The 24,173-nt window shown below is 51.5% G+C and overlaps 1 protein-coding gene across 6 annotated transcripts in view; it reads left to right on the top strand.

The window, feature by feature from the left end:
- Positions 1-4,587: 4,587 nt before the first annotated feature.
- Positions 4,588-24,173, top strand: part of PAX8 (paired box 8) — a 56,712-nt gene continuing 37,126 nt past the window's right edge. For all 6 annotated transcript variants that reach the window (XM_036873537.1, XM_036873535.1, XM_036873533.1 and 3 more), the window contains exons 1-2: positions 4,588-4,692; positions 5,028-5,138. In XM_036873537.1, coding sequence (XP_036729432.1) covers positions 4,596-4,692; positions 5,028-5,138 — 208 coding nt within the window. In that variant the 5' untranslated portion in view covers positions 4,588-4,595. The remainder of the gene's footprint in view (positions 4,693-5,027; positions 5,139-24,173) is intronic.

The raw sequence follows: 24,173 nt of genomic DNA, 5'->3' as shown, positions 1-24,173 counted from the left end.
TGGGGTAGGTGCTGGGGAGTGAGGGAACTAGGCTGGGGTGAGCAGAATTTCCAGCATTAAGGCCAGGCCTGGGTCTCTAGTGCTTATTTGGACATCGAGTCTGCCACCTACCAGCTGGGTAACCTCAGATCTGGTACTCACTTTTCCTGGGGCTCAGTCTTCTCATCTGCAAAATGGGTTGCCAAGGGGCCTAGGTCATTATTTGTAACTTTTAAAAAACTATTAAAAAAGAAAAAACAATTGACCTGTGTTATCCCCTCTATACATTGCTCCTTTCCTCTCCTTCTGTTACCTTTCTCTCTGCTTCCCCAGTGGGGTTCTTTCTTACTCCACCCCGAAAATACCATGTCCCCCACAGCAGCCCAGGTGGCAGCCACTAGGGGCTTTGGGGTGGGCAAAGATCTCCGGAGACCTGTGCCCAGGACACATCTCCAACCCCAAAAGCAACTGGACAGATGCCACGGGTGGCTTTTTCCAAACTGCTTTCCACTTTCCTTTCACCTGCCAGGACCTGTATTTCTATTTCTGTGTTTTGAAAGCCTGGGGGTGGGGGGAGGAGCGCAGGGTAATTAATGATTGATTCTCTGACACGGCCGCCAGGAGGCCTCAGGGCAGGCTGTCGGCCATTTCCTGAGGTGTGGGACTGGGTAGAAATCCCGTGTGGCTGGGGCACAATTGGACAGGTCTGTCGGGGGGAGAGGGTGGTGCCCTGAGTGCTTCTGCCTTCTGCAGATGGTGAAGTCAGGGGGTCCGAAGCTCTGCCCCGGCGCTGGCCCTCCCCCTCTGCCATTGGTTCTGCTTCCCTCTTTCTGGGCCAGGGACTATTCATCACTCCCCTCACAGACACCCCCGTCCCACAGAAGCTCCCACACCCACCCTGCACCCAACGCACGAACACACGCTCACTGGCCCTTTCCTGCTCAACGGCTCACCTGTCCATCACCCAGCAGCTCACACAGCTGTTTGAAGAACTCACGGTGCTGCTGGGAAAGGATTAAAGGAACCAACATCTACAACAAAATTTTAGAGGAGTGTTACCTCTACCCTTCTTGGAAGTATGGCCCTGCCTTTGTTGTCTGATAATAATTAACTTTTGTACAGAGCTGCAGTTTTCAAAGGGCTTTTACCATCATAATTCTATTCACCGTCACAACAAGGCTATGAGGTGGGTCTCACCCTCCCCACTCCTCACTCGCACCCACATCCTACAGAAGAGGAAACTGAGGCTCAGGGAAAGGGAATGGTCCCATTTCACACAGCCAGGGCTGAAATGCTTGCCTTCTAACTCAGAGCAGAGAGCTGCTGTTTCCTCCCCAAAGGATGCACTTTAGTCCCGGGATTGTTTACCATGTAGGGGAAGGTGACATGGCAGGTAAGCAGGGGGCAGGGATCTCCCCCAAGGCTGTTGGGGGCAGGGATCTCCCCCAGGGCTGGCCTCTGGGCAGTTGGCACAGAGAAACTTCTGAGACTTTATATCAAAGGGGAGGAAGAGGTCCTGGGTCCCCTCCCTGGGATACAGGGAGGTGAGGGGGAAAGAGAGGCCCCTGAACCAAGCAGAGGTTCAAGGGCCTGATCCAGAAGGAGGCAGGATTCCACCTGCACAGTTAAACACCCAGCCCAGACACAGTGTAAACTCTGAGCTGCTTATTAAAAGACCCCAAACCCCTTCCTTCCCAGCTCTATCAGCTAACATGACCAACTCATACTGGTTTCCCTGGGACAGTTCAGTATTTTAGCACCCAAAATCCCACATCTAGGGAATGTCCGCAGTCTCAACCCTAACAAACCCTACCACCAGTTCGGTGGATTTCAGCTGAACTGTGGAAAGAAAGACCATCTTTTGAAACTTCAGTGGATCAACTTAGAATTTAAAAATCACAGAATACTCACTGGGGTTAGGCAGCTACCTGGGATGTATATTAAACTCTTTGAATGTTGAACTGCAAGGTAATTCATTTCTACAAAGAAACACTTAGATCTGTGGCCAGATCTGTCAAATTTTTAAAGGAAACCAGAATTACTCTCTCTTCTCGATTTATTTTCATACTGGCAACGAATTAAATATTCTTGGGAAAACACTGAGTTTAAAAAATCATAACTGGCTTTCAATCACAGGTTGCCAGGTGATAGTCTCAGCTTGAAAGCCTTACGGACATCAAATCTGAGAAGAGGGCAGAAGAAGGTGTTTTAGTTTTTAAAAGCATGTCCTCAATTTCCCATTGCTCTGAGTGTCATAGTCAGGATGCTAAATTTATTTGGAAAGTTTAATTACATCAAAGGAAGGCTTGAGATGTTTATGCTTAACTGAAAGGATCATGAATTTTTCTTGTTTGCAAAAAAACAGTGATAAAAGGCATTTTTAAAAATTATATATATATATATATAATTATATATGTATCATTTCAACCTCTACATTTGCAAAGGGTTGGGATACTGGTTAATAACCGTTCTCTTGGCCTTAGTTGAAAATAATTAGGTCCTATTCCAATCCCCCTGTAATTAGAAAGCAGGACCAGACCAAGAGGCAGTGGCGCTCCCTGTGTTCTTACTGCCTGTTGGCTTGTTGGCTTTGGAAGAACTTCTCTGTGGAGCCTCCTACTGGCCATCAGCGGTCACCTGCATTCTGGGGAAGGGGTGCTTTTAAGGTGTGTGGGTGTGTTTTTTTTCATATTAAGTTTTCATATTAAAATGAATTTTTAAAAAATGAACTCACAATTGGGACCTGACTGTTTTGATAACTTGCTGTTTTTGTCCTTTGAGAAGTTTTGCTAAACGGGGGGGAGGGAGGAGGGGACCTTGTTTTGTTGAACAGGAGGAAAGCATTGCCAAGAACGATGCAGAAGTTTTCAAGGTTATGGGTACCTGTCAGCCCCTCAGCTTGGGCAGACGCTCTGAGGTTTGCAGAACTGTTTGGATGAGGGCTTGTCAGTCTCACCCTGGAGCATTGCCTCCGCAGTGGGAGGGGAGCCTGGGTGGACAGTCTCTGCCGTGGCCCCCGCACTCCACCGCTCCCCTACGGACAACAGCGCAGGCACCAGAGCAGCAAACTGGCCTGTGGGGTCCATGGGACCTACATCAAGGCCCACTCTCATCCCAGCACCTTTCTTCCCTCTCTCTCTGGAGTGTGTGTGTTGGGGGGAGGTCTGACCAGAGAAGTGGAATATCTGGACATTTTGAAACCACAGAGCGATTTTAAATAACAAGTTCTGAGACGCATTTAAAACAATAAAGCACGAATTGTTTTTTTGATTAGAGCCACGTATGGGGTGGAGGATCCATTTTGGAACATTCATAGTGTTTTGCTTGTCATAGAATCATTAATTTCTGCTAAATCGAGAAACGAGCAAGGCTGGGTGGGAGGAGGAAGTGGATTAACCTGAAAGAGAGAGCTTTTTGTTTTAATTAAGAAAAATTGTGTGTATTCACACACCCGCGCACACATCCCTCTGAATCACCCCAGTTGCCTCTGCCCCATCCCTTCCCTCTCACTCCGGCAGCTATAAGCCTCTGTACCCCAGAGCTGTCCCCCCCCCCACCGCCCAGGCCAGGGACATCACTCCGCTCAGATATAATCCTGAGTCCAGAGCACAGCCTGAGATTGGGGAGTGCCCAGGCCTTGCCCCACCGGCCTGCTGGCGCTGCAGGACATTTGTTCACCAACACAATCTTCCCTGTACCCGCTTCCCCCGACAGAAGAGAAGACCTGTGAGGAAGGAAGGGAGCAGCTTTCACCCCCACTAAGGGCTTCTCATTCCCACCCCAAGGGAGCCCTTCTTATCCACACCCAGGCCCACACGGCCCCAAGGCTGCTGATTCCTGCAGACAAGAAAGGGTTCAGCTCTTCCTGTCCCTTTCTAACACCCTTCCACGTTGAGTGGAAATCTAGGCCCTCATGGCCCGTCCTCTGGACTCTTCTCCCAAGTTCAAAATCCTCAGGGAGCAAGGAAGGAGGCTGGCGGCTGTGTGTTTAGAAGGAGAAAGGTGTTCCTGTGGAATAGGTTAGGTGACCATTTTCATTAACTTAACAATGTGAGGTGTGGATTCTGGCTGGTATGGAAGGAATGGGTCCAGGGGCTGTTCAGGATTTTGCCCTGGAAGAGGTCCACACCAGTGGTGAGACGGTTAGACCATCTTGCCTCCAGCCCTGAGAATAGGCATCTACCTTAAGAACCAGGCATATAGAACAAAGTGCCCTCCCACAAAAGAAAAGGTGATCCCCTGAGCAGACTAGGGGTGAGAGGAGGGGACGCAGGGTGCACAGAGGTGGCATGTCTCTCACTTCTGGTGTCACTGACCCCGGGGGGACCCAGAGACCCTCATCCTCAGGCCCTGAGGCCTCCATCGCCCACTCCTCAAATCTTTCCAGGCCTGCTGAGTTAGGGCTCAGCTGCCTCCCTCTCCTTTCTCTCCACTGGAAACAGAAGCTCCAGCGAATGTTTCTAACTCCTGAGTCCACTCAGCCATGTCCCCCCTTGCAAAATCCTCCCCTTCCTGCACCCCCCTGCACCCAGCCAGCCAATCCGCGGCCTGCGAGCCTCTCCAGACCCATCTCTCCGGGCCCTGGCGGGATAAAACCGGTCGGCGATGCCGGGTGGATGGGAACAAACTTCGGAAGGAGGAGAGACGCGGGGCCCAGGGCACCCTCGCGGGCGGACCCGGGCAGTGAAGGCCTGTGGCCGGCCGGCCGGGCAGGTATGCCGCCCAGGGGTTGACTGGGAGAAAGGGGTGATTCGAGAAGGGAGAGGGTCCCAGGAAGCCCGGTAGCCTTTTTGCTCTCAAGTTAAACTGGCTAAGGCTGGGGCGGCAGAGGTAGAGGCCACCGGGCTGGAGTTTGGGGCTGCTCAGAGGATGCCAACGCCGGATCCTCCGGCCGGGCGCATGTGTTAGGCCGGGCTGAGGTTGGCCACACTTCACCGAAAAATCCTGCGACTCCTGCCTCGCGATGAGAGCCTCAGGGGTAGGGCCTGGGGAGGAGGTGTAAGGCAGCGGGTAGGGAGTCTCATGTCCCTGCCCCTGGGTTTGTGCAGGGCAGCGGCGTGGCGGTGGGCGCAGCGGGGACCTGCGTGGTGAGGAAGCCCTGAGCCCTCGGCGGGCTGCGAGTGACTCCCCGGCGATGCCTCACAACTCCATCAGATCGGGTAAGGACGCGGAGTGGCCGGGACCCCCGAGCCTTCGCGTCGCCGTGCGTCCGTGCGTCCGTTCGGGTCGGTGGGGCTGGGGAGCGTAGGCTCGCGGCTCGCTGGACCCCGTGCGTGCGGGGCGCAGCTGGGGACGCCTCCGGCCTGGCTCTCTCCGCGGCTGCCGTCTCGCCGCTCTCGGGCCCTGAGATCCCTCCCGGTCCTGCGGAGCTGCCCTCCGCAGGCCTGGGTTTCTGCGGACCACCGGGAGCGGCGAGGACCTCTCCGTGGGGTCAGAGGGGTGTCCGCGCCCCAGCCGCGTCTTGCCCGGCCCATGAGAGTGGGCATCCTGCACGCTCTCAGGCCCTGCGCCGCGGCCGTGCTGGACTTGAAGCTCCCCTGCCCCCGACCTCTAAGCCCTCGTCCCCGGGTGCGCGCAGCTCTTGCCCGTGGCTCCCGGGCGGGACCGTGAGCCCAGCGCACCTCTCCAGCCAAATGGAAAGGAGCCCGCGGTCCGGGGCCTGGGAGCCGAGAGCGCACTGGGGGGTTCTCGGACTCCTCCTTGCCCAGCACCGGGCAGGCGGCGACCCGCGCTCGGGGCGTCCAGCCTGCGAGGACTAAGCCCCCCAACGGGCCGAACTCCCCTCCCCACCGGCGTCCGGGCCCAGGCCCTTCAAAAGCGCCCAGGGTCCCTGGCCGCGACTCCCGCTCTCTCCCACCTCCTGGCCCAGGCCGGGGTGGTCTGTGCCAGGAAGCAGCCGCAGGGTCGGGGCTGGGCGGCGCGGTGGGCACGGCCGGCCAGGCGCTCAGCAAGTGTGGACAGCGGGCAGAGGCGCGGCCTGGCCCGCGGTGATGGATGGAGCTGGGCCGGCCGCGGGGAAGGCGATTTATGGGGCCAGGGCGCAGCGCTATCGATTTGGGCCGGTGGAGTGAGAGGAAATCAATATTTCAGATGAATTCTCGGCGAATATGAAGTCCCGCTCGGCAAACGGGACATTTGTTATAATAAGGAGGGTCGGAATCGGGCGCGGCGCGCGACTGAGATCTCAATTTAGCCCGGAGCGCCGCGGGTCCGAGCTGCGCCCGCGCTGCTTCGGGTCTGGGGGCCGAGGCTCCACCGGCAGAGGCGCAGGCCCCCCCCTCCGGGGGCGCCGGCAGGTTTCTCCTTCGGGTTCGCTCTACCACCGGAGACGGAGTCAGCGGCACGCCCCTTCCCCACCCCGGTGCCCCTAGGAGACTGGGGCCACCGCCGTCCTGGCCGCCCTCTGCGGGCGCCAGGCCTCCAGGGGCGCGGAGTGGAGACCTCACAGCCCTTCCCCGGGAGCGGCGGGGTCGAAGAGCCAGGGGACCGAGGGGAGCGCCTGGCACCCCTTACCCCGCCCCCACCCGCGCCCGGGCGCCACGCAAGCTTCTTGACCACATTTGGAGGCCAGGACCAGGTTTTAGTCCCTTAGTCTTTAGCCAAACGCGGGTATAATGAGAGACGTCAATCCCCTCGCCTCGGGATCATCAGGACGGTCTCCGAGGCCGAGCGCGCGGCGCCCGGTGCCAGATCCCACGCCAGGCTGGTCCCGGCCGCTTCTGCTGGGCTCTGGGTTCCTTTCTCACCCCCAAGCCCCAACCAACCCCCGACCTTCCCCTGACCTTTCTGGCGGTGATGGGAGTGGGTGCTCCCGGACCTCGAATTTACCGTGCTGGACCAGACCCTTTCCTCTATGTCGCTGCTCGAGAAATAAGACGATGTCACGGTCCCCTGGGTTGGCTTGATTTTGTTTTGGCTACCGATTTTCATTACAGAAGCACTCGTTAGAATAAAAGGAAAGAAAGAAGGAAAGAAGAAAGGACACAATTATTTACACTTTATTTTTAATCAGCAACAGACCCAGATCAGGAGACACAGCTTTTCCATTAGCTCCGAGGCAATTCGCCCTTGGGTTTGGGGAGGGAGCCGTCCACCCCTGGCAGGGCCTGGGACAGAGGTAATTTTCTGTCTAGAGGAGTCAGAGGGGCTTCTTCTGTCCTCTCCCCAAAACAAATAAAAAACAAAAATATGAGGCAGAGGGAGGATAAGACTTTCTCCTTTAATTTAGTGCTAATGAAACAGAAGAAAATTGCCTAAAACATAGCTCAGAATGTTCAAGACTGTCCCCTGTTTCTTTTCGAAATCCTCTCTAGGCAAACCTGAGCGAGAGACCCTCTGTCTTTCTAATCAGTTGACACCATTGCCTATATTTAGAGCTAAATTCATAAGCTGAGCCCTCCTGTTTTTATAAGCCCATTTCTCTTGTAGGTCTTAGAGACTTCCCTCTTTTCCCCAGGCACTTCCATTTCTGAGTTCGGCTTTGCCTGGGCCTTGCCTGGAGAGCGCCCCTTGAAGCTTCCCCTGAAGCAGAATCCGGGGCGAAGGCGGCTGCGGGCCTTTTTTCGCGGGAGCGAGGCCAAGCGCAAGGTTTCCAAAAATCCGAGACGCCCGAGAAAACTTTTGCGCGGCCTCCGCCTCCCAGGCCGCTTTGGCTCACCCTCTGCGGCTCGCTCTCGGCTGATCTTGCTTCGCAGAGAGCTCTTTAAAGAAAAAAAATATATTATATATATATATATTTTTTTTTTTTTCTGAAGGGATGTGGAGAGCGAAGAGTGAATGATTCTGACCTGCCGATGGTCAGCAATGGAATGGTCTGTAAAATCTACTGGGAATTTTGTAGCATCAGGGAACAAAGATCCTCTAAAGCAAGAATGTTTTTTTTAAACAGTCAAAGATGTACAAGAAAAGCCACATAAATATTAAAACGTAAACAATACTGTATCCATGAAGAAGAGAGTTTAGTAAAAAGCAAGCAGGTTGTCATTAAAAGTTATGCGCAATAACTTCCGAGAAACCCTCTTCCCCAGCTCCTGAAAATAGGTTATTCAAGAAGTCAAAGGAGACTTTAGATCAAGGAGGAGCATATCTCTTAACTTCCTTAAATCACAGATGTAAAACCCCTGTTCCCTACTCTTGGTTTTAAAAAGGGGGCCAAAGATCTATTTTCTGCCCAGGTTTCTTGCCTGGGTTGAAAATAAGGTCTCAGGATGAAAAACAGTCTTGAGGAACTTGAAGACCATAAAGAGGTATTGGGGTTCCTCAATTCATCTTTGTTTCAAGATGGTCCGTCCTCCCACCCTCCTCAATACAAGTTAATTAGGAGATAATTTAGCTACCTTGTGAATTAGTTTTAAGATAAGTATCTTTTCAAGCTTTGTCACTTTAATTGCCCTACTGATTGATAAGAAGTAATTATTTCTAATTGACACTTTTTGATGTTTATTGGAAGCATTTATTTGGGACATTTTGGGGGTGGAAGGAAAAGTTAATTAATTTTATCAGTCTGTACCCGAAAGGACTCTACCTAATTTTGCAGAAGCGGACAAAGGAAGTGAAGAAAAACAACACAAAAATCAATCTCGGAATTTTAATTATTAAGAGATATTTTGGTTCAAAGGAAAGCATCTACTATTTTAATAACATGTCAAAACTTTCTATTTATGACCTCAAATCTTGAATTTTAATGTGGCACATGTTTTATGGGTATGCATTTTCCCAGGGATATACTCATGATCCCTTTATATGCTGACTTCCTTTTGGAGGTTACTCAGCTTTGTAATTACTTTTTGTGAATAGTAAGATCAGTAGAACTCAGTACACTCAGAATAAATGCCATCACTTTTTGTAAGAGCTAACTGTAAGAAAGATTTACTAATAGTCATCCTTGTTCTGTAATTATTGATAGAGTTGGGTATAAAGGTGAAACTTTACTTACAGTGACATGCCTTTTCATACCTAAACCTCAAACCTCGGAGTAAACAGTTTAATCATTCACATCCTCCAGAATGTGTTACCGTGAAAGAAAAGAAGGGGAAGACTAAAGAGAAAAAGAAAGACACTGAAAGGAGGCAGTGGGGGAGGGGAGGGGAGAGGGGAAGAAGGTGGCTGGAGAGAAAAAAATCAAAGAACTTATTTCAGAAACGATGGTAGCCAGGTGCACGGAAACTTTGCCATTCATTATAAGGAAATCAAAATTCTACCTCAAAACATGTCCTTTTGAATGTAATCTCAACCACAGTCCCTAAGCCACCCCTAACCATCACTGGAACCCCCCCAGTTTTCTATGCATAAAAGAGGCAGGATCTTTGGGGACCAGCTGGTCTGGATTTTGGGTGTCTAGATGTCAAAGTTTGGATTTGGTGTCCATGAAAAGGAAGCAAGAAAATACACATTGTCCGCTGGCGGCTTAAAAAGAGATTGAAGTGTTGTTTATTTTTATTGTTCAAGCCCCTGTGATCTTCATTCCTAGTTGTGTACCCACAAGTCTTTTCGTGGATTGACTTGTGACTCACTGACATAGGAAAACATTTCCACATTAACCCAAAGTGGAGACACACGCTCCCGCAAACCCGTGCACGCCTGACATCAGAGCGGCACCATCAGACAAGACGCTCTCCTGTGCCCCGTTTCTTCAGCCAGTGCCTGTTTCCATCATTTACGTATAAAATCTTGTCTGCTTTTAATGATGTTTCTCCAAGATTACGTGGAGCTGCAAGAATGAGGAAACATTTTAAATGAAAAAGAAATTTAAGACGTACAAACAGCAGATAATATCGCATACCAACCTCACTATTAGTGAAACTGAAAAAAATATATAAATAATGCAAAAAAAAAAAAAAAACAGCAAGGGAGAGTTTAGTAATGGAAAATTCCCCCGCAATTAAACGAAACAGTAATTTAGTGGAGATATGCCTGGATGAATTAGCATTTATTAATTGGTTCTCATAAAAACAATTTGTGTGTGTGTTTGGGGGGGGAGTGTTTGAAGTATGGATTTTTTCATGGGAAAAGTTCCTCAAATATTCATATCGAATTATGTAGTGATCACAGTCTATTTTGTGAAAAATCCCAATTCTCTCACTGGCGAATTTCACCTGCACACGGGGAGTGTGGGGGTAAAGGAGAGGAACCCCCTTTAGATCCAAAGAAGGAAGCTGGTTCCTTCTTCTCTTGGGACATTTCCAGGCGTGAAACCAGTTGGCAGAGTAGGCTACGCTTAGGAACATCCAAACCGGGTCCTGAGTAGGCTCCCAGGTGACCCATCTCCTCTGGGACACAACTGACTGAGGCAAAGGGAGGCTGCTTTGGGGCTCTGCCCCTCCCCACCCCAGCTTGCTCCAGCATCCTTGCCAGCTCAGGCAGGAACTGCAGTTTGTAATCTCAGTGAGGCGCTTGCTAGGGTTGACTGGTGCGGGCATGTGTTTACTTTCTCTCGCCACAGTTGGTCTGTCTTCAGTTCTAAGCATTTTAAAGCTGCTCTATTTATCAATCCAAGAGGTGCCGACTTCTCAGTTGCATTGAGAAAGCTTTGAGCTCCGAGGTTCTGAGTACACAAAGAGCCAAAAGATAAAAGACACAATTTCGTTTAAGAAGAAAAAAAAAAAAAAAAAAGATGATCTTAAAAGGAGAGGGCAGGGGAATGTGCCCCCATTTCAGACTGCAGTTTGCTTTTGTTTTAGTTGAGACTTGGGGAAAGACTGAGTTACCAGCCCCCAGGAGCCCACACTCCCTTCAGAGATAGAACTTGGGGGGTATAATGCACTCTCTAAAAAGAAGAGAATGCAATCCCACACTCAGAGCTCTTTGGGAGAGTGATTCTTTCTGGAACACCTTAGCCCAGGTTCTTTTGGAGATGGGGCTAAAAGATAGTCTGCTTAGGAAGTGTGTACAATGCCTGCTTCCAGCAGAGGTGCTAGGTGTTTCTCTCTGGGGGAAGGAGGACAGAGAAATACAGTCCAAGCGTCTCCTGGTTCCTGAAAACTTCACCCTCCCAGGCCAATCTCAGTTTCTCCAGTCTACAGTCAGGGACCCTGGGATAGAGTTTCTGGGTCAGGGTAGAGTGGGCTGGGGTATCCACCCTTCCTTATGTATCTGAGGTCATGGCACTTTTAAGTATATCTTTGACCATTTGTAATTATGTCCTGAGGTCCAGAGTTAGGGCTGACAAGCCTGTTTGGGTTTCTGAAAACCCCTCCATACCTCTCCCTTGGCCAGGTGGCCCAGATGAACAAATGTCTCTTACCTGGACTATGGATCAGAAAAATCTTCATGGGAACGTTTCTATTTTAAACCCACAATTCATGTCACTGAGTCTGGGCTTTACCTTGACTGGGGCTCCTTCCCCAGGAAGAACAAAGGGCCTGGGTAGAACCCAGTGTCTCCTTGCTGAGGCATGTCCAAGATGAAGGGGAGGGAAGTTCAGGAGTCCCCCAGGGATATATGGGTCCTGTTTCTGTGTTAATTCCTGAGGATCCTCCCATAGTCCTGGATGCCATATAAAATGCCAAGGATTGCCAAGGCTCAGCACAGCCAGCCCACAGCCGCTCCAGCTCTGCCCATGCCACGTTCGTATCCAAAGACAGAGACCCAATACACAAAGTGCTGAGCACGCCCTGGCACTTAGTGAGCCCTCGGTAAATGGAAGCTCTGATTATTTTCTCCAAGGGCTATTACAGGTGTGGGATTCTGCTGGGAGAGGGCACATCCATTGTCTCATTTAATTCTCAGGAGTCTACCAGGCAGGTTTGTTATGGACGTTTTTACAGCAGAGAAGAGAACTGATGCTCAGTGAGGCTGATCTGACTCCAGCTGCCTTTCCACTGCCCCCCTTCCCAAAGTCCAGCTCATCAGAACTCCCTGTAGCACTAGATGGGTTCACGCTTGCAGCTCCATTGGGAACTCGGGCCAGCATCCTTGGTGAGGAGGCTCAAGGGCTCCTACCGATAGCAACAGGTAGGACCTTCAGTCTGTCAGCTTGGTTTCTTCATCAGTGTCCCTAAGGCTCCAGCTCAATTAAAACAGGCTGTCTCAGTCTTCCCATCTGCAAAATGGGAGCAGTGGTCCCTATCTGGTGTCCCTCCTGGAGGTTCTGTGAGGTGGAAGGAGATGGTCAGCCACTAGAAAAGGCAGAGAGAGGGAGCTTTCTTTCAACACATCCCCCCAGGCTGCTGTGTTTCCACCTGCACCAAAAAAAAAAGCAGTTACCCACAGGCACCTCAATAAATTGTAGGCCAACAGTTATACTATACTCCCTTGGTATCTCCAAACCACACAGGGCCTCCCTGACTGGGTGCATTTCAGAGATTTTGGAGTCAGTGGGTGTGATGGAAACAGCTCCAGAGTTACTGGGAAGACCCACCCATGAAGTCAGGGGCTGTCGCCAGGTGCCCCATCCACAGGCAGCAAGTGGGGAGCACCTGAGGTGCTGGATCTCATTTCCCCAAGTTTAGGTTCATTCCCTCTGCTGCTTCCTGGGGGTCCCTCTCAGTCAGGGGTTCAAAATCAAGTCATCTGCTCCTTTGGAGCCTCGGCTGAGGTTCCACTTGTACCAGTACCTGGAAAGGGGGTAAATTTTCATGTTGCCCCTTTAGGCTGTGGACAGTAGCCCCCCAGCTCCTGGCTGGTTGCATTTCTTGGATGCAAACCCATCTTTTTTTTTTTTTTTTTTTTAAATCAGGGTTTTTCAAGCTGATTTTTTTTAATTAATTAATTTATTTATTTATTTATTTATTTTTGGCTGTGTTGGGTCTTCATTTCTGTGCGAGGGCTTTCTCTAGTTGCGGCAAGCGGGGGCCACTCTTCATCGCGGTGCGCGGGCCTCTCACTATCGCGGCCTCTCTTGTTGCGGAGCACAGGCTCCAGACGCGCAGGCTCAGTAGTTGTGGCTCACGGGCTCAGTTGCTCCATGGCATGTGGGATCCTCCCAGACCAGGGCTCGAACCCGTGTCCCCTGCACAGGCAGGCAGACTCTCAACCACTGCGCCACCAGGGAAGCCCCCAAACCCATCTTTGATTTAAGCAGAGAGCGAGATGGAGAGAGAAAGACCACTTTTTCCCTCCCTTCTTTTTAAACTGTTCTTTCTTCTCCTGTCCTCGGCCCCAGTGCTCATCCGTGTTCTCTTCTGCACTTGTTCACTTAAGTGGCCTTGGAGTGACCTGAGTCATTAGTGCTAATTAGCCCACTGCGACGTATTGTTGCTGTCAGACCAGCACAGCAGAGGAGTCGGGAGCTGGTTGGGTGATGCATTTAAGAGAAACAGCTTAATCTACTGTCATCGTGTGAACTGCGTGTTTGCCCACTGTATGTGTTGCGTTTGATTCCTCAGCTTCTCTGGGAGAACTATTATTCCTCGGATCAACTCAGGGGCGGCCGTGAGGCATCAGGAGGGCGAGAGACTTTTGAAGTCACTGTGAAGCCAGGCCCTGCGGCCGCCTCTCCATCTCTACAGGCGGCAGGAGGGGCTACGCCTCAGAGGCTTTGCCTGTGAACCAGACCTTGCTGCTTTCTCCCTGTGTGACGTTAGGCGAGTCAGTTTTCTCTCTGGGCTTGAGTTTCCTCTGTATAAAACACGGGGATATTGCAGGGTTTCTAGGAAATACTGAAAGTGAAACCAGTATCCTCCCCTGGCACATAGCAGCTACTCAAGAATTTTTCCCTGCTCCAGTACAGGGGTCCCCAGGGAGGAGGGTCTCCCAAAATTCTCCAGCACAGATGTCCAAACATTACATTGTCTCAGTATTTCCTCTGAAACTCTCCATTAGGAACTTGAAACCCAGCGTCAAAATTTTGCTCCAATTAAGATTTAGGACAGACCTTTTAATATACCACCTGGATAAAATAATAGGCCTACAACCTAGGGGTGTTGGATTCAATGAAAGAATTCATGGGAAGTGCTGACTTAGAACCCTGTGGCTATGATCACCTGCTACTCCAGCCCAGTCTGGAAAAGGATTCCTTATTTCATTTTACCAGAAAACCCAATCACAGGGGAAGCAGTAGGCTCATGATAGAATGGGCTGCCCGTGGACTTTATGTTGGAATCCAGAACATTCTAGGGTTTTGGTAGAATTGGTCTTAGGAAAGATGGGCTAGAGTGGGCATGCATCTATGTTATGTGTGTAGCTGAGACAGGACCACAGGGAGACGTGCCTTGTGTACTGGTTCTTAATTGACACAGAACCATATGTCTATTTAAAAAAAATAAAACTCCACAAATCTTCTGCCTTCTTCTCTCTTCTCTCTCCTTCCTTCCAGCCCCACCCCTACCTCCTGTCTTGTATTTTCCAGCTTTGTGAAATAATAATCCAGCTTTGGCATGATAGCAAACCCTGGTTGACATTTAAAAGTCTGGCATTAGCTGAGCACCAAATCCCTGACTCCAGCTCTGTTTTGCTCTTTCCCTCGAACCTGAGATTGTTCTTGATGACTGTCAAAATGGAGGTGGCAGGAATGGGGTGATCTCCTGACATGTCCTCGGGCGCCTGGCTGTGACTTCCAATTGGAGGCAGAGGCTAGGAGGGAGGATGCTGGGGCAGGAGAGGAGCTGGAGTCAAGCTGGAATCTGAGGGTCAGCGGTTTCATTCAATTTCACAAACCCTCATGGATGCCACCTGCTGTGTGCAGGGCATCACACCAGTGATGGTGGCATCCACTGCCAGGTTATTCCAGGTAAATGACAGGGGTGAGAGGCACCTTCTCAGGGCAGGGAGCTGAAGTCTTGAGATTCCCTTTCAAAGGCAGCAGACCCACAGCGCCGAGAGGGGAAATAATCAGACAAAACAATTCAGTGGCGGGACGAGGACTGCAAATTAATAACACAGGTGGTGGGAGCACCAAAGGTCATTTATCACCAACAGCCGCCCCGGCACAACCATGTGGACACCGATAACAGATAAAACTCATCAAGCCTTCTGGAGTCTGGTTGATCCCTGGAGCACTCACCTTTCCAGGAAGGCAGCATGTGAGGCTGTGTTGGATCAGCCAACTCCACGATGGTCTACACTGGGGCTCCAAATGGCTGGCAAAATGTTGCAGAATTGTAGGTGTAAGTGCCGTGGAGATGTGCCCACTTGGGCCAAGTCAGAACCCTTGCTGGACACATCCAATGCTTAATCCCCGTGTCTCCAGAGATTTGCAGACTTTATAAGACATCTCCCTTTAGACAGTGTGACAAGGCCTGTGTCCTTCCAGTCCCCGTGTCCTCTGGTGATATGACAATGCCCCAAAGATCCAGAGCCCTACAAGCCCCTTGTCTCCTGCTGGCCTCAGAGCTGGTTGGATAGGTACCCCCAGCTGAGACAGATCTGCCCTGGGGCCTCGGGATCCACCCTCTTGTGAGTGTCCCCATCTTCATAGTCCTGCTTGCAGCCACACAGTCGCTGCCCTGATGGCTTTGTCACAGTTGCTTTCCTCGGAGCCTGGCTGGGTCGGGTTGGCTGGAAGGCGTCCACCTCTCCGGGAGAGCCCAGGCAGGAGCGCGTCATGCCCCCGCCCACACGGCTCTCTGTCCCCACCTCCCTGGAAGTCACTCGTTGTCCCGCCGTGTACACGCGATTGCACACAGCCTTCTGTGGTTTGCAGACTGTTTTGTGTGTGTTCATCAGTCTGCCCCATGTAGATGTTGCCCATCTTGAGGCCCGGGAGCCTCTTTCCCCCCTGGCTGGAGGTGGCTGAAGAGGTGGGGCCTTGAGAGCCCAACACATGTGGTTTTGAATTCCCATTCAACCACGTGCACCTGTGTGACCTCAGGAGCCGTTTCCCTCACTGGTGAAGTGGACCCGTGGTTGCTGGCTCAGCGGGCTGCTGGGAGGCCCGATGGACCTCATGTCTGTGATGCACACAGCCCAGCCGTCCTCAGCCCGCCCTGCTCAGTGCCGCCTCCCCCTAAAGCCTTCCTGGATTCCTTTCCTCCTCCCCAAGGTCCCTAGCACTTTAGTTTTATGGCATGTTTTGCAGCCTACTTCGTGTAGGAACGCTCATCTCTGTGCCTCTCACCTTCTAGACTTGAGGATCACGTGTCACAGGAGCCTTATAGGTTTCATTACACCAAGTAGTCTACCTAGACCCGGAGTTGTTCAAGGCCAGAAAGGTGAGGCCCTGACACCACATTTTACCAACAAGGAAACTGAGACCGGGAGAGCTGTGCCTTGCCCCAGACCCCATGAGTATAACCAGGGCTCTCTGTGACAGGGTGCTGCCTTTCAGTGGGTGGCACGGGGTAGAGGGAAGGCTGACGCAGGAGGATGAGAAGGGGCCCCTACAGCTGCTGATGGAAATGGCAAAGCCCAGTAAGAACTGCCAAGACACACAGACACAAGTGCACACACATATACACTCATACACACACTCAAACATATGCACATACATACACAACACACACTACCATACACATCAACGTACAGAGATACACTCTGTACACAACGTACAGAGATACACTCTCACACGTTCACACATACACACAACCAAGGCTGGGTCAAGGGTGAGGCACAAAGCCACCCAGAGTGCAAAATTTAAGGAGGCCCCCACTCTCGGGCTCATTAAGGGGCAGGATAGGCCCTGAAAGTAAGCGCCTCCTTTACACACGTGGGTGACGTGTACTCACGCACACACACATGCACATGTGCATACAAGACTCACCCTCTCACACACATAAACACACGCGTGTGCACGGAACACTGTCCTTGGTCTGGGGGGCGATAAAAAATGCGGCCAAAGAAGTCCATACTCTCAGACACCCCGAGAGACACAGCCATGAAATTATAGGAGCAGCTGATGATCCCGGACTGAGTCCACGACACTGGACATAGTAGGGAAAGCGAGGTCCCAGAGGTCCGGGGCACCTGCTCTGTCTTGGGAATCAACTGTAGTCGGTCTAGCATGGGGTCACTGACGTGTGACCTCCCTGTTCTTGAAACGTATGGTTTGAGGTCTGGGCAGAGAAACTCCCTGTCCAGCCATGACCCCTGCAGGTCCCCCACTTGAGTTATGGGACGTCAGTAGCCATGAGGCCTGGTAGAGATCTTGTTTTCAAATGAGCCCCAGGGACAGGTCACCTGTCTGGCCAGTGTGGGAGCCACTGGCAACGCTTGGGCTCTGGGGTTTATGGTGACTCTTCCCAGATGGGGACAGAGTTACCAAGAGGGCAGACAACAGCAGCAGGACTTGCCTGTTCTAGAATCTGGCCTCTTGGTCCACCGAGTATTACAACATGGAAGGCAGGTGGCTGAGGGCTGTCACCAGTGGGATCCTCTGCTCAGACCACGGGAATGTCCTCACTCCGAATCCCCGGGGGCCCTGCCCAGGGTCTTTAGGAACAAGCACGCCCGTGCACTAAACCCACGGGGGAAACGTGAGCAGAAACCGCAGTCTTGTGGACACACAATGCCATGCTTGTTGCAGCACTGCGGGAACTAATCATTACAAACAACGTGGTGCATCAGGAATACTTTGTGCATTTGATCAACAAACACTTGTATAACTTGCATAAATCGGTGATTCTCAAGCAATGTTTTTCTGCCTAGCGGGCAGAGGTGCCCACTCGTTGATATAGCGGAACAGAGTAATGGTGGCAGGAAAAAGTACATTTGTGGATAAAATACCTTTGAGCTAAAGGTGTATTTTTTTCCCTATATGATGGCTACTACCGCATGTTTTCCTTAAGACCTAGGATCGGATTTAGCAGAACATTCTGATTTTCGCTATGTTGAGCTTACTGTTTTGTGGCGTTCTCGGCAGAACACTTTGTGGGGCCCTCCAGATGCCCCGTTCCCTGGGAACAGCTGGACTGCATGTGAGGCTGGAATTGCCTGATGTCCCCATAGTGGCTGCGACGCCCCGATTCTGTGAAATGATGAGGTCCCCATGCCTGCGTCGGAAGGCATCCGGAGCATTTCCATCGTGCAGAATTTACGTTGCCACCATCCAAAGAAAGGAGCCACATCCCTGTGCCCCCTCCTCTCATCTTTACTTTTCCTGACAAACCCACTCCTTCCCAGGCACATGGTCCAATATAGCACGTGAGTGTCAGTCATTCAAGGAGCCCAGTTGCTTTGTGGGTTGTAAAGACATACACAGAAAAGGTGGGCTACTGGATCCGGGTCTCCTGTCACTCAGCTTCACTGGGCCTGCATCCACTCGCCCATCACACTCTGAGCAGTTGCCCCTTTGTCTCATTCTCAACTTCCTTCTTGCACACCTAGAGCCATAACACCTCTACCTAAGATTTTCTCTGAAGATCCTGTCACCTCTGAAATTTCCATCCCAATCACGTGTCTTATTCAGCTCAGGCTGTTACGACAAAATGCCACAGACTGGTTGGCTTAAAATACAGACATTTATTTCTCAAGTTCTGGAGGCTAGAAGTCCAAAGTGAGGGTGCCAGCATGGTCAGGTTCTGATGAGGGCTCTCTCCCTGGCTTGCAGACAGCTGCCTTCTCGCTGTATCCTCATATGGGCTTTCCTCAGTGCATGAGCCTGGAGAGAAAGAGAGCTCTGGTGTCTCTTCCTCTTCTTCTTTTTTTTTTTTTTAAATTAATTAATTTATTTATTTATTTATGGCTGTGTTGGGTCTTCGTTTCTGTGCGAGGGCTTTCTCTAGTTGTGGCAAGCAGGAGCCACTCTTCATCACGGTGCGCAGGCCTCTCACTATCATGGCCTCTCTTGTTGCGGAGCACAGGCTCCAGACGCGCAGGCTCAGTAATTGTGGCTCACGGGCCCAGTTGCTCTGCGGCATGTGAGATCTTCCCAGACCAGGGCTCGAACCCATGTCCCCTGCATTGGCAGGCAGACTCTCAACCACTGCGCCACCAGGGAAGCCCCTCTTCCTCTTCTTATAAGGGCACTAATCCCATCATGAACGTCCCCTCAACTCACCTCCTCAACCATGCTCAGTTACTTCCAGTTCTTATGACGTGCTCTCCCAAGTCATGCAGCCCCTGGCCACAGAAACCTGGAGTTCTAACTCCAAGTTGTCTCAAAGGGCATCATTCCTCTAATATTCAGTTCAGTAAGTAAACATCCACCGAGCCCTTCGGTATGGCAGGCATGGAGTTAGGCTTTGGGGTTACAGGGCTCAAGAGACCATGCTTCTGCTTTCATGCTGACATTCTAGAGAGAGAGGAAAGCAAATTGGACTTTTAGCCACAAGTGGGGAGAGAAAGGAAAGGCTTCAGTCCAGAGAGACACAAAATGCTGAGCTAGTGGGAGAGGGCGATGAGCTGGGCTGTGAGTCGGGGTGCTGTAGGGGGAGCGTGACCTGAGCCAGGGGCAGGAATCCACCAGGGGACTCAGGAGGGGCCAGCAGGAGCAGAGACGTGACATCCTAGGAGTGTGGACACGTTCCAGGGCCCAGGACAGCAATCTGTGATTGCTAGATGATTTACATTATCAAAATGTTCTGATTTCCCGCCTTTCCCCGCCCTGTTCCAGAAAATCCAAGCCTGGTGATTTTCCGAAATAATCTTAGAGTCCTGCTTGCCCTTCCTTTTAATCCAATCATTAACAGGCATTTGTGGGCAAACCGCTGGTGTACAACACGAGAAGTTTCGATCCCACCCCTCTGACCCTATTTCCCACTATTTCCGTATGCAAACCCATGTTCCAGCTAAGTAGTCTTGTTTCCAAAACACACCATGTACATCGCCACCTCTGTGCCTTTGCCCCTTCAGTGGCAGCTGCCTGGAACATCGTCCCCATCCCCACCCCCTTGACAAAGCCCTGTTCAGGTTCTACTTCCTTAACCAGACCCTCTCTGATACCCTCACTTTTAATGACCTAGTGAGGGCTCCATAGATCTCCATGATGGTAGTTTTCACAGAATTCTCCAATAACATGTTTCACTGTCTTACTAGTTAACCTAACTTGTACATTTGAATTTTGTAAATGAAGTTTTCCCAACAAGAAGTACACTTGATCTTTTCCCATGATATTGCTGTAATTACTCTTATTTTCTTTACAATAAGTGGTCATTATGGGACTGAGGAAAGAAGGATAGAAACCATTTAGGGAAACCGAGGCAGCCATCAACGCCCGAGCTGCCCCACCAGGTCGCCTCCCTGGTCCTGGGGCATCTTGCTGGCCTGGGCTCCGATACAGGGTAGCAAGGCTGGGCAGAAGTGACCACTGGGAGTGGCAAACACTGGCAGGCCTGGGCAAGACTCACCCGGTAGCGGGCCTTCCCGGTAGACACTGGGTATCAGCTTGGCAGGGCGGTTGACCAGATTTAGGATCCATCTGTGAGGACCAATAGTTACAAGCTTCTGTAGATTGGGAATAAAATTCCCCAAACAATATCTGGCACACAGTAGATATATGCTAGATGGTTAATAAATATTTGCTAAATGAAAGAACCTTTTTGAAAATTAGCTTTATACAAATATTTCTCAAGCGTGGTCTCTAGCATCAGAAGCTCCTGGGGCTCTGTTAACCAACGTGGGGTCCTGGAATCTGCATCCTTCACAGGCTCCCTGTGATTCTGCTGTAGATCAGCATCGGAGAACCACAGATCTGGAGTCAGCCCACCTTGAGTCCCAACCAGAGGTCAATCCCACATGGAGTCTCTCATGCCAGCCTTCTGAAGAGACAGCCCTTCTCCCTGCCCAGCACCCCCTCCACCCAGAGATTTCCCATCTGGCAGTAGACAGGAGTGGGTCGGACTCAGGTGCAGTCTCGGGTCTGCTCATAACTGGCTGTGCACAAGCCATTAACCTTCCAAGATGGTGTCTTCATCTACAAGATGGGTTCAAAGTGCCAGCCCCTCCCCCTGCCATAGAATGATTGTGAAGATCCATCCCCGATACAGCCAAGGCCCAATTGATATTTGCTGAATTGAATTTCAGAATCACTTACCTGACAGCACTTTGAAAGGGCGCTGCAAATGTTGAGTGAGTTCATAACCAACCTTTAGACTGGATCCAGAAAGTTCGTGAAAGGAGGAGAAGCCTGGAAGTCCTGGTGGACTTGGGGGAAACACGGCCTGGCTGGGCAAGAGTGATGGACGCCTACAGGAAGCTTTGCTGTGTGATGTGTTCATGCTCTTGCATTAAAGAAGAATTTGCTGCTTGATGGAAAGATCGGGAATGGAGCGGGATGGCGGCTCTGAGGGAGGATGGCGGTGTCAAGGGAAGCAGGTGCACCTAGAGAGGGTCAGACGTTAGAAGGCGATTGCTCTCTGCCTGTGACCCAGCCTGCCTTACACTGGAAAGTCACTTGGAGGGGCGGCCAGACATCCAGGAGAGGAGCCCAAGGGGGCTTCCCCAAGCCTCCTGTGTCCAGTTCTGAGCTAGAACTTCGTTAATCTGTGCATGCGTTTGCTGGGGCTGCCGTAACAAAGTACCACAAACTAGGGGGCCACACAACAGACATGTATTGTCACAGGGTTCTGGAAGCTGGAGGTCTGAGAACAAGGTGTTGGCAGGGTTGGTTCCTTCTGAGGGCTGAGAGGGAGAATCTGTTCTGTGCTCCCCTAGCGTCTGGTGATATGCTGGCCGTCGGTGGTGTTCCCTGGCTTGTGACAGCATAACTCCAGTCTTCACATAGCATTCTCCCTCCCTGTGTGTCTCTCTCTGTGTCCAAATTTCCCCTTTTAAAAGTTCACAGCCACATTGAATTAGGGCCCACGCTAATGACCGCACCCTAACTCGATCATCTGCAAAGACCCTATTTCCATATAAGGTCACATTCTGAAGCACAGGGGCTTAGGACTTCCATGTGTGAGTTTTGGGGGGACTCAGTTCAGTGCATAACAATCTGAGTGTTGCAGGTGGTGGGTCTAGCTCAGCCCCCCGTTTAGCCCTTTAGCTGCTTTGGGTCCGAGTAACACTAGTTGTAGAAGCCCTGGTTTGGGACTAACAGAGAGAGGAGAAGCGACACGTGTTCTCGAGAGCCTTTCTTGTTTCTCACAGCCCCATGCTTCCACAGAGGAAAGGACTCTGCTTCCCAGACCCAGAACCCCCAGAAAAGAGCTTCAAGACTGGGTTCACCACAGAAGAAAATCAAATGACAAGCAAAATGATAAGAGAATCAGGACTCTTCCAGGGTGTGCTTGGGCTCGGAACACTTTCTATCCAATCCCCACCACCGTTTTCCTTCACTGTGGCCAAGATGGCCCCAGCTGAGATGGCACTGAGGTCCCAAATGGCCCCCCTGGGATGTGGAATGAATGGGAACTTGGGTCAGAAAATGTGAGCTCCGCCCTGGCTCTGCCATGAAGTGAGTCTGTGGCATCAGGCAGGTGGCCTCCCCTTCCTGGCCAGCGACCCTCTCAGACGTGCCCCGCAGCCTTGCACACGTACACGTCCCCTCAGTCGTCTGTCATCAGAGCATCTCTCTCCACTGTTATGCAGGTCACGCACAGCCCGAGGGCCCATTGTGTGCCACTTCCCTCGTCTTTCTACAGGTGGCCTCAGGGCCACCCCCTGGGGGTTTCCTCCATGGAAGAGTTGCCCAAAGTCCCCCCACAGAGCTCTATCTGCACCCCTCCTGGTAGTTCCTGGCCTCTATTCGCAGACCGGAGGGCAGTCCCGCAGGTGTGGATATTAGGACTAAAGGGACAGTAGAGATGATCTGTGCCCTTCAAGCCGGATGAGGAAACTGAGGCACAGACAGGTGGGTCCCAGAGCGGGCAGGACCCAGGTCTCCTAGTTCTCAGCCTCCCGCCCCCCGTTTCCTCCCTGAAAGCACAGCCTGCAGGCTGAGTCTGCTCCTCTGGGCTTTCCTGTTTCTCAGGCAGCCGTGAGCGGCTGTCACAGCGTATAACCCGCTTTGCTACTGTGCCTGGTTCTGGAGAACCAGCTGTCCACACGTGCGGGAGCCACAGATATGCAGTTCTGTCACAGATTCTGCTCAGTGTGTCGGGCTCACAAGAGCGGTTGTTCTTCGTTTGTCCCTGTTTGTCTCCTCAGGGTGGCCAGGCCCCCCTCCAGCCCCCGCACCAGGCCTCAGGGCTCCATACCCACCACACACACACACACACACACACACACACACAGGGACAGGAACAGACACACACACACACACACGGACAGGAACACACACACACACACAGGGACAGGAACAGACACACACACACACACACACACACACAGGGACAGGAACACACACACACACACAGGGACAGGAACAGACACACACACACATAGGGACAGGAACACACACACACACAGGGACAGGAACAGACACACACACAGGGACAGGAACAGACACACACACACACACACAGGGACAGGAACACACACACACACACAAGGACAGGAACAGACACACACACAGGGACAGGAACACACACACACACAGGGACAGGAACAGACACACACACAGGGACAGGAACAGACACACCCACACACACACACACAGGACAGGAGCAGACACAGGGACAAGAACAGACACACACACACACACACACACAGGGACAGGAACAGAGAAACACACACACACACAGGGACAGGAACAGAGAAACACACACACACAGGGACAGGAACAGAGAAACACACACACACACACAGGGACAGGAACAGAGAAACACACACACACACAGGGACAGGAACAGACACACACACACACACACACACAGGGACAGGAACGGACACACACACACACAAGGACAGGAACAGACACGCACAGGGACAGGAACAGACACACACACACACACAAGGACAGGAACAGACACACACACACACACACACACAAGGACAGGAACAGACACACACACACAGGGACAGGAACAGACACGCACAGGGACAGGAACAGACACACACACACACAAAAGGACAGGAGCAGACACACACACACAGGGACAGGAACAGACACACACACACACACAAGGACAGGAACAGACACACACACACAGGGTCAGGAACAGACACACACACACACACACACAAGGACAGGAACAGACACACACACACACAGGGACAGGAACAGACACACACACACACACAAGGACAGGAACAGACACACACACACAGGGACAGGAACAGACACACACACACACACACAGGGACAGGAACGGACACACACACACACACACAGGGATAGGAACAGACACACACACACACACAGGGTCAGGAACAGACACACACACACTCATACACACAGAAATGTGCACACACACCCCGTGGGTATTCCATGGGGTTGTGAAAAGAATTGAAGGAGATAGTGCTTGTGAATGGATTTCAATACTTTAAGGTTCTTTAAGGTG

This window comes from Balaenoptera musculus, chromosome 13 (assembly GCF_009873245.2).
Source record: "Balaenoptera musculus isolate JJ_BM4_2016_0621 chromosome 13, mBalMus1.pri.v3, whole genome shotgun sequence".
Taxonomy (NCBI): Eukaryota; Metazoa; Chordata; class Mammalia; order Artiodactyla; family Balaenopteridae; genus Balaenoptera; species Balaenoptera musculus.
This window is presented reverse-complemented; position numbering and strand designations above follow the sequence as displayed.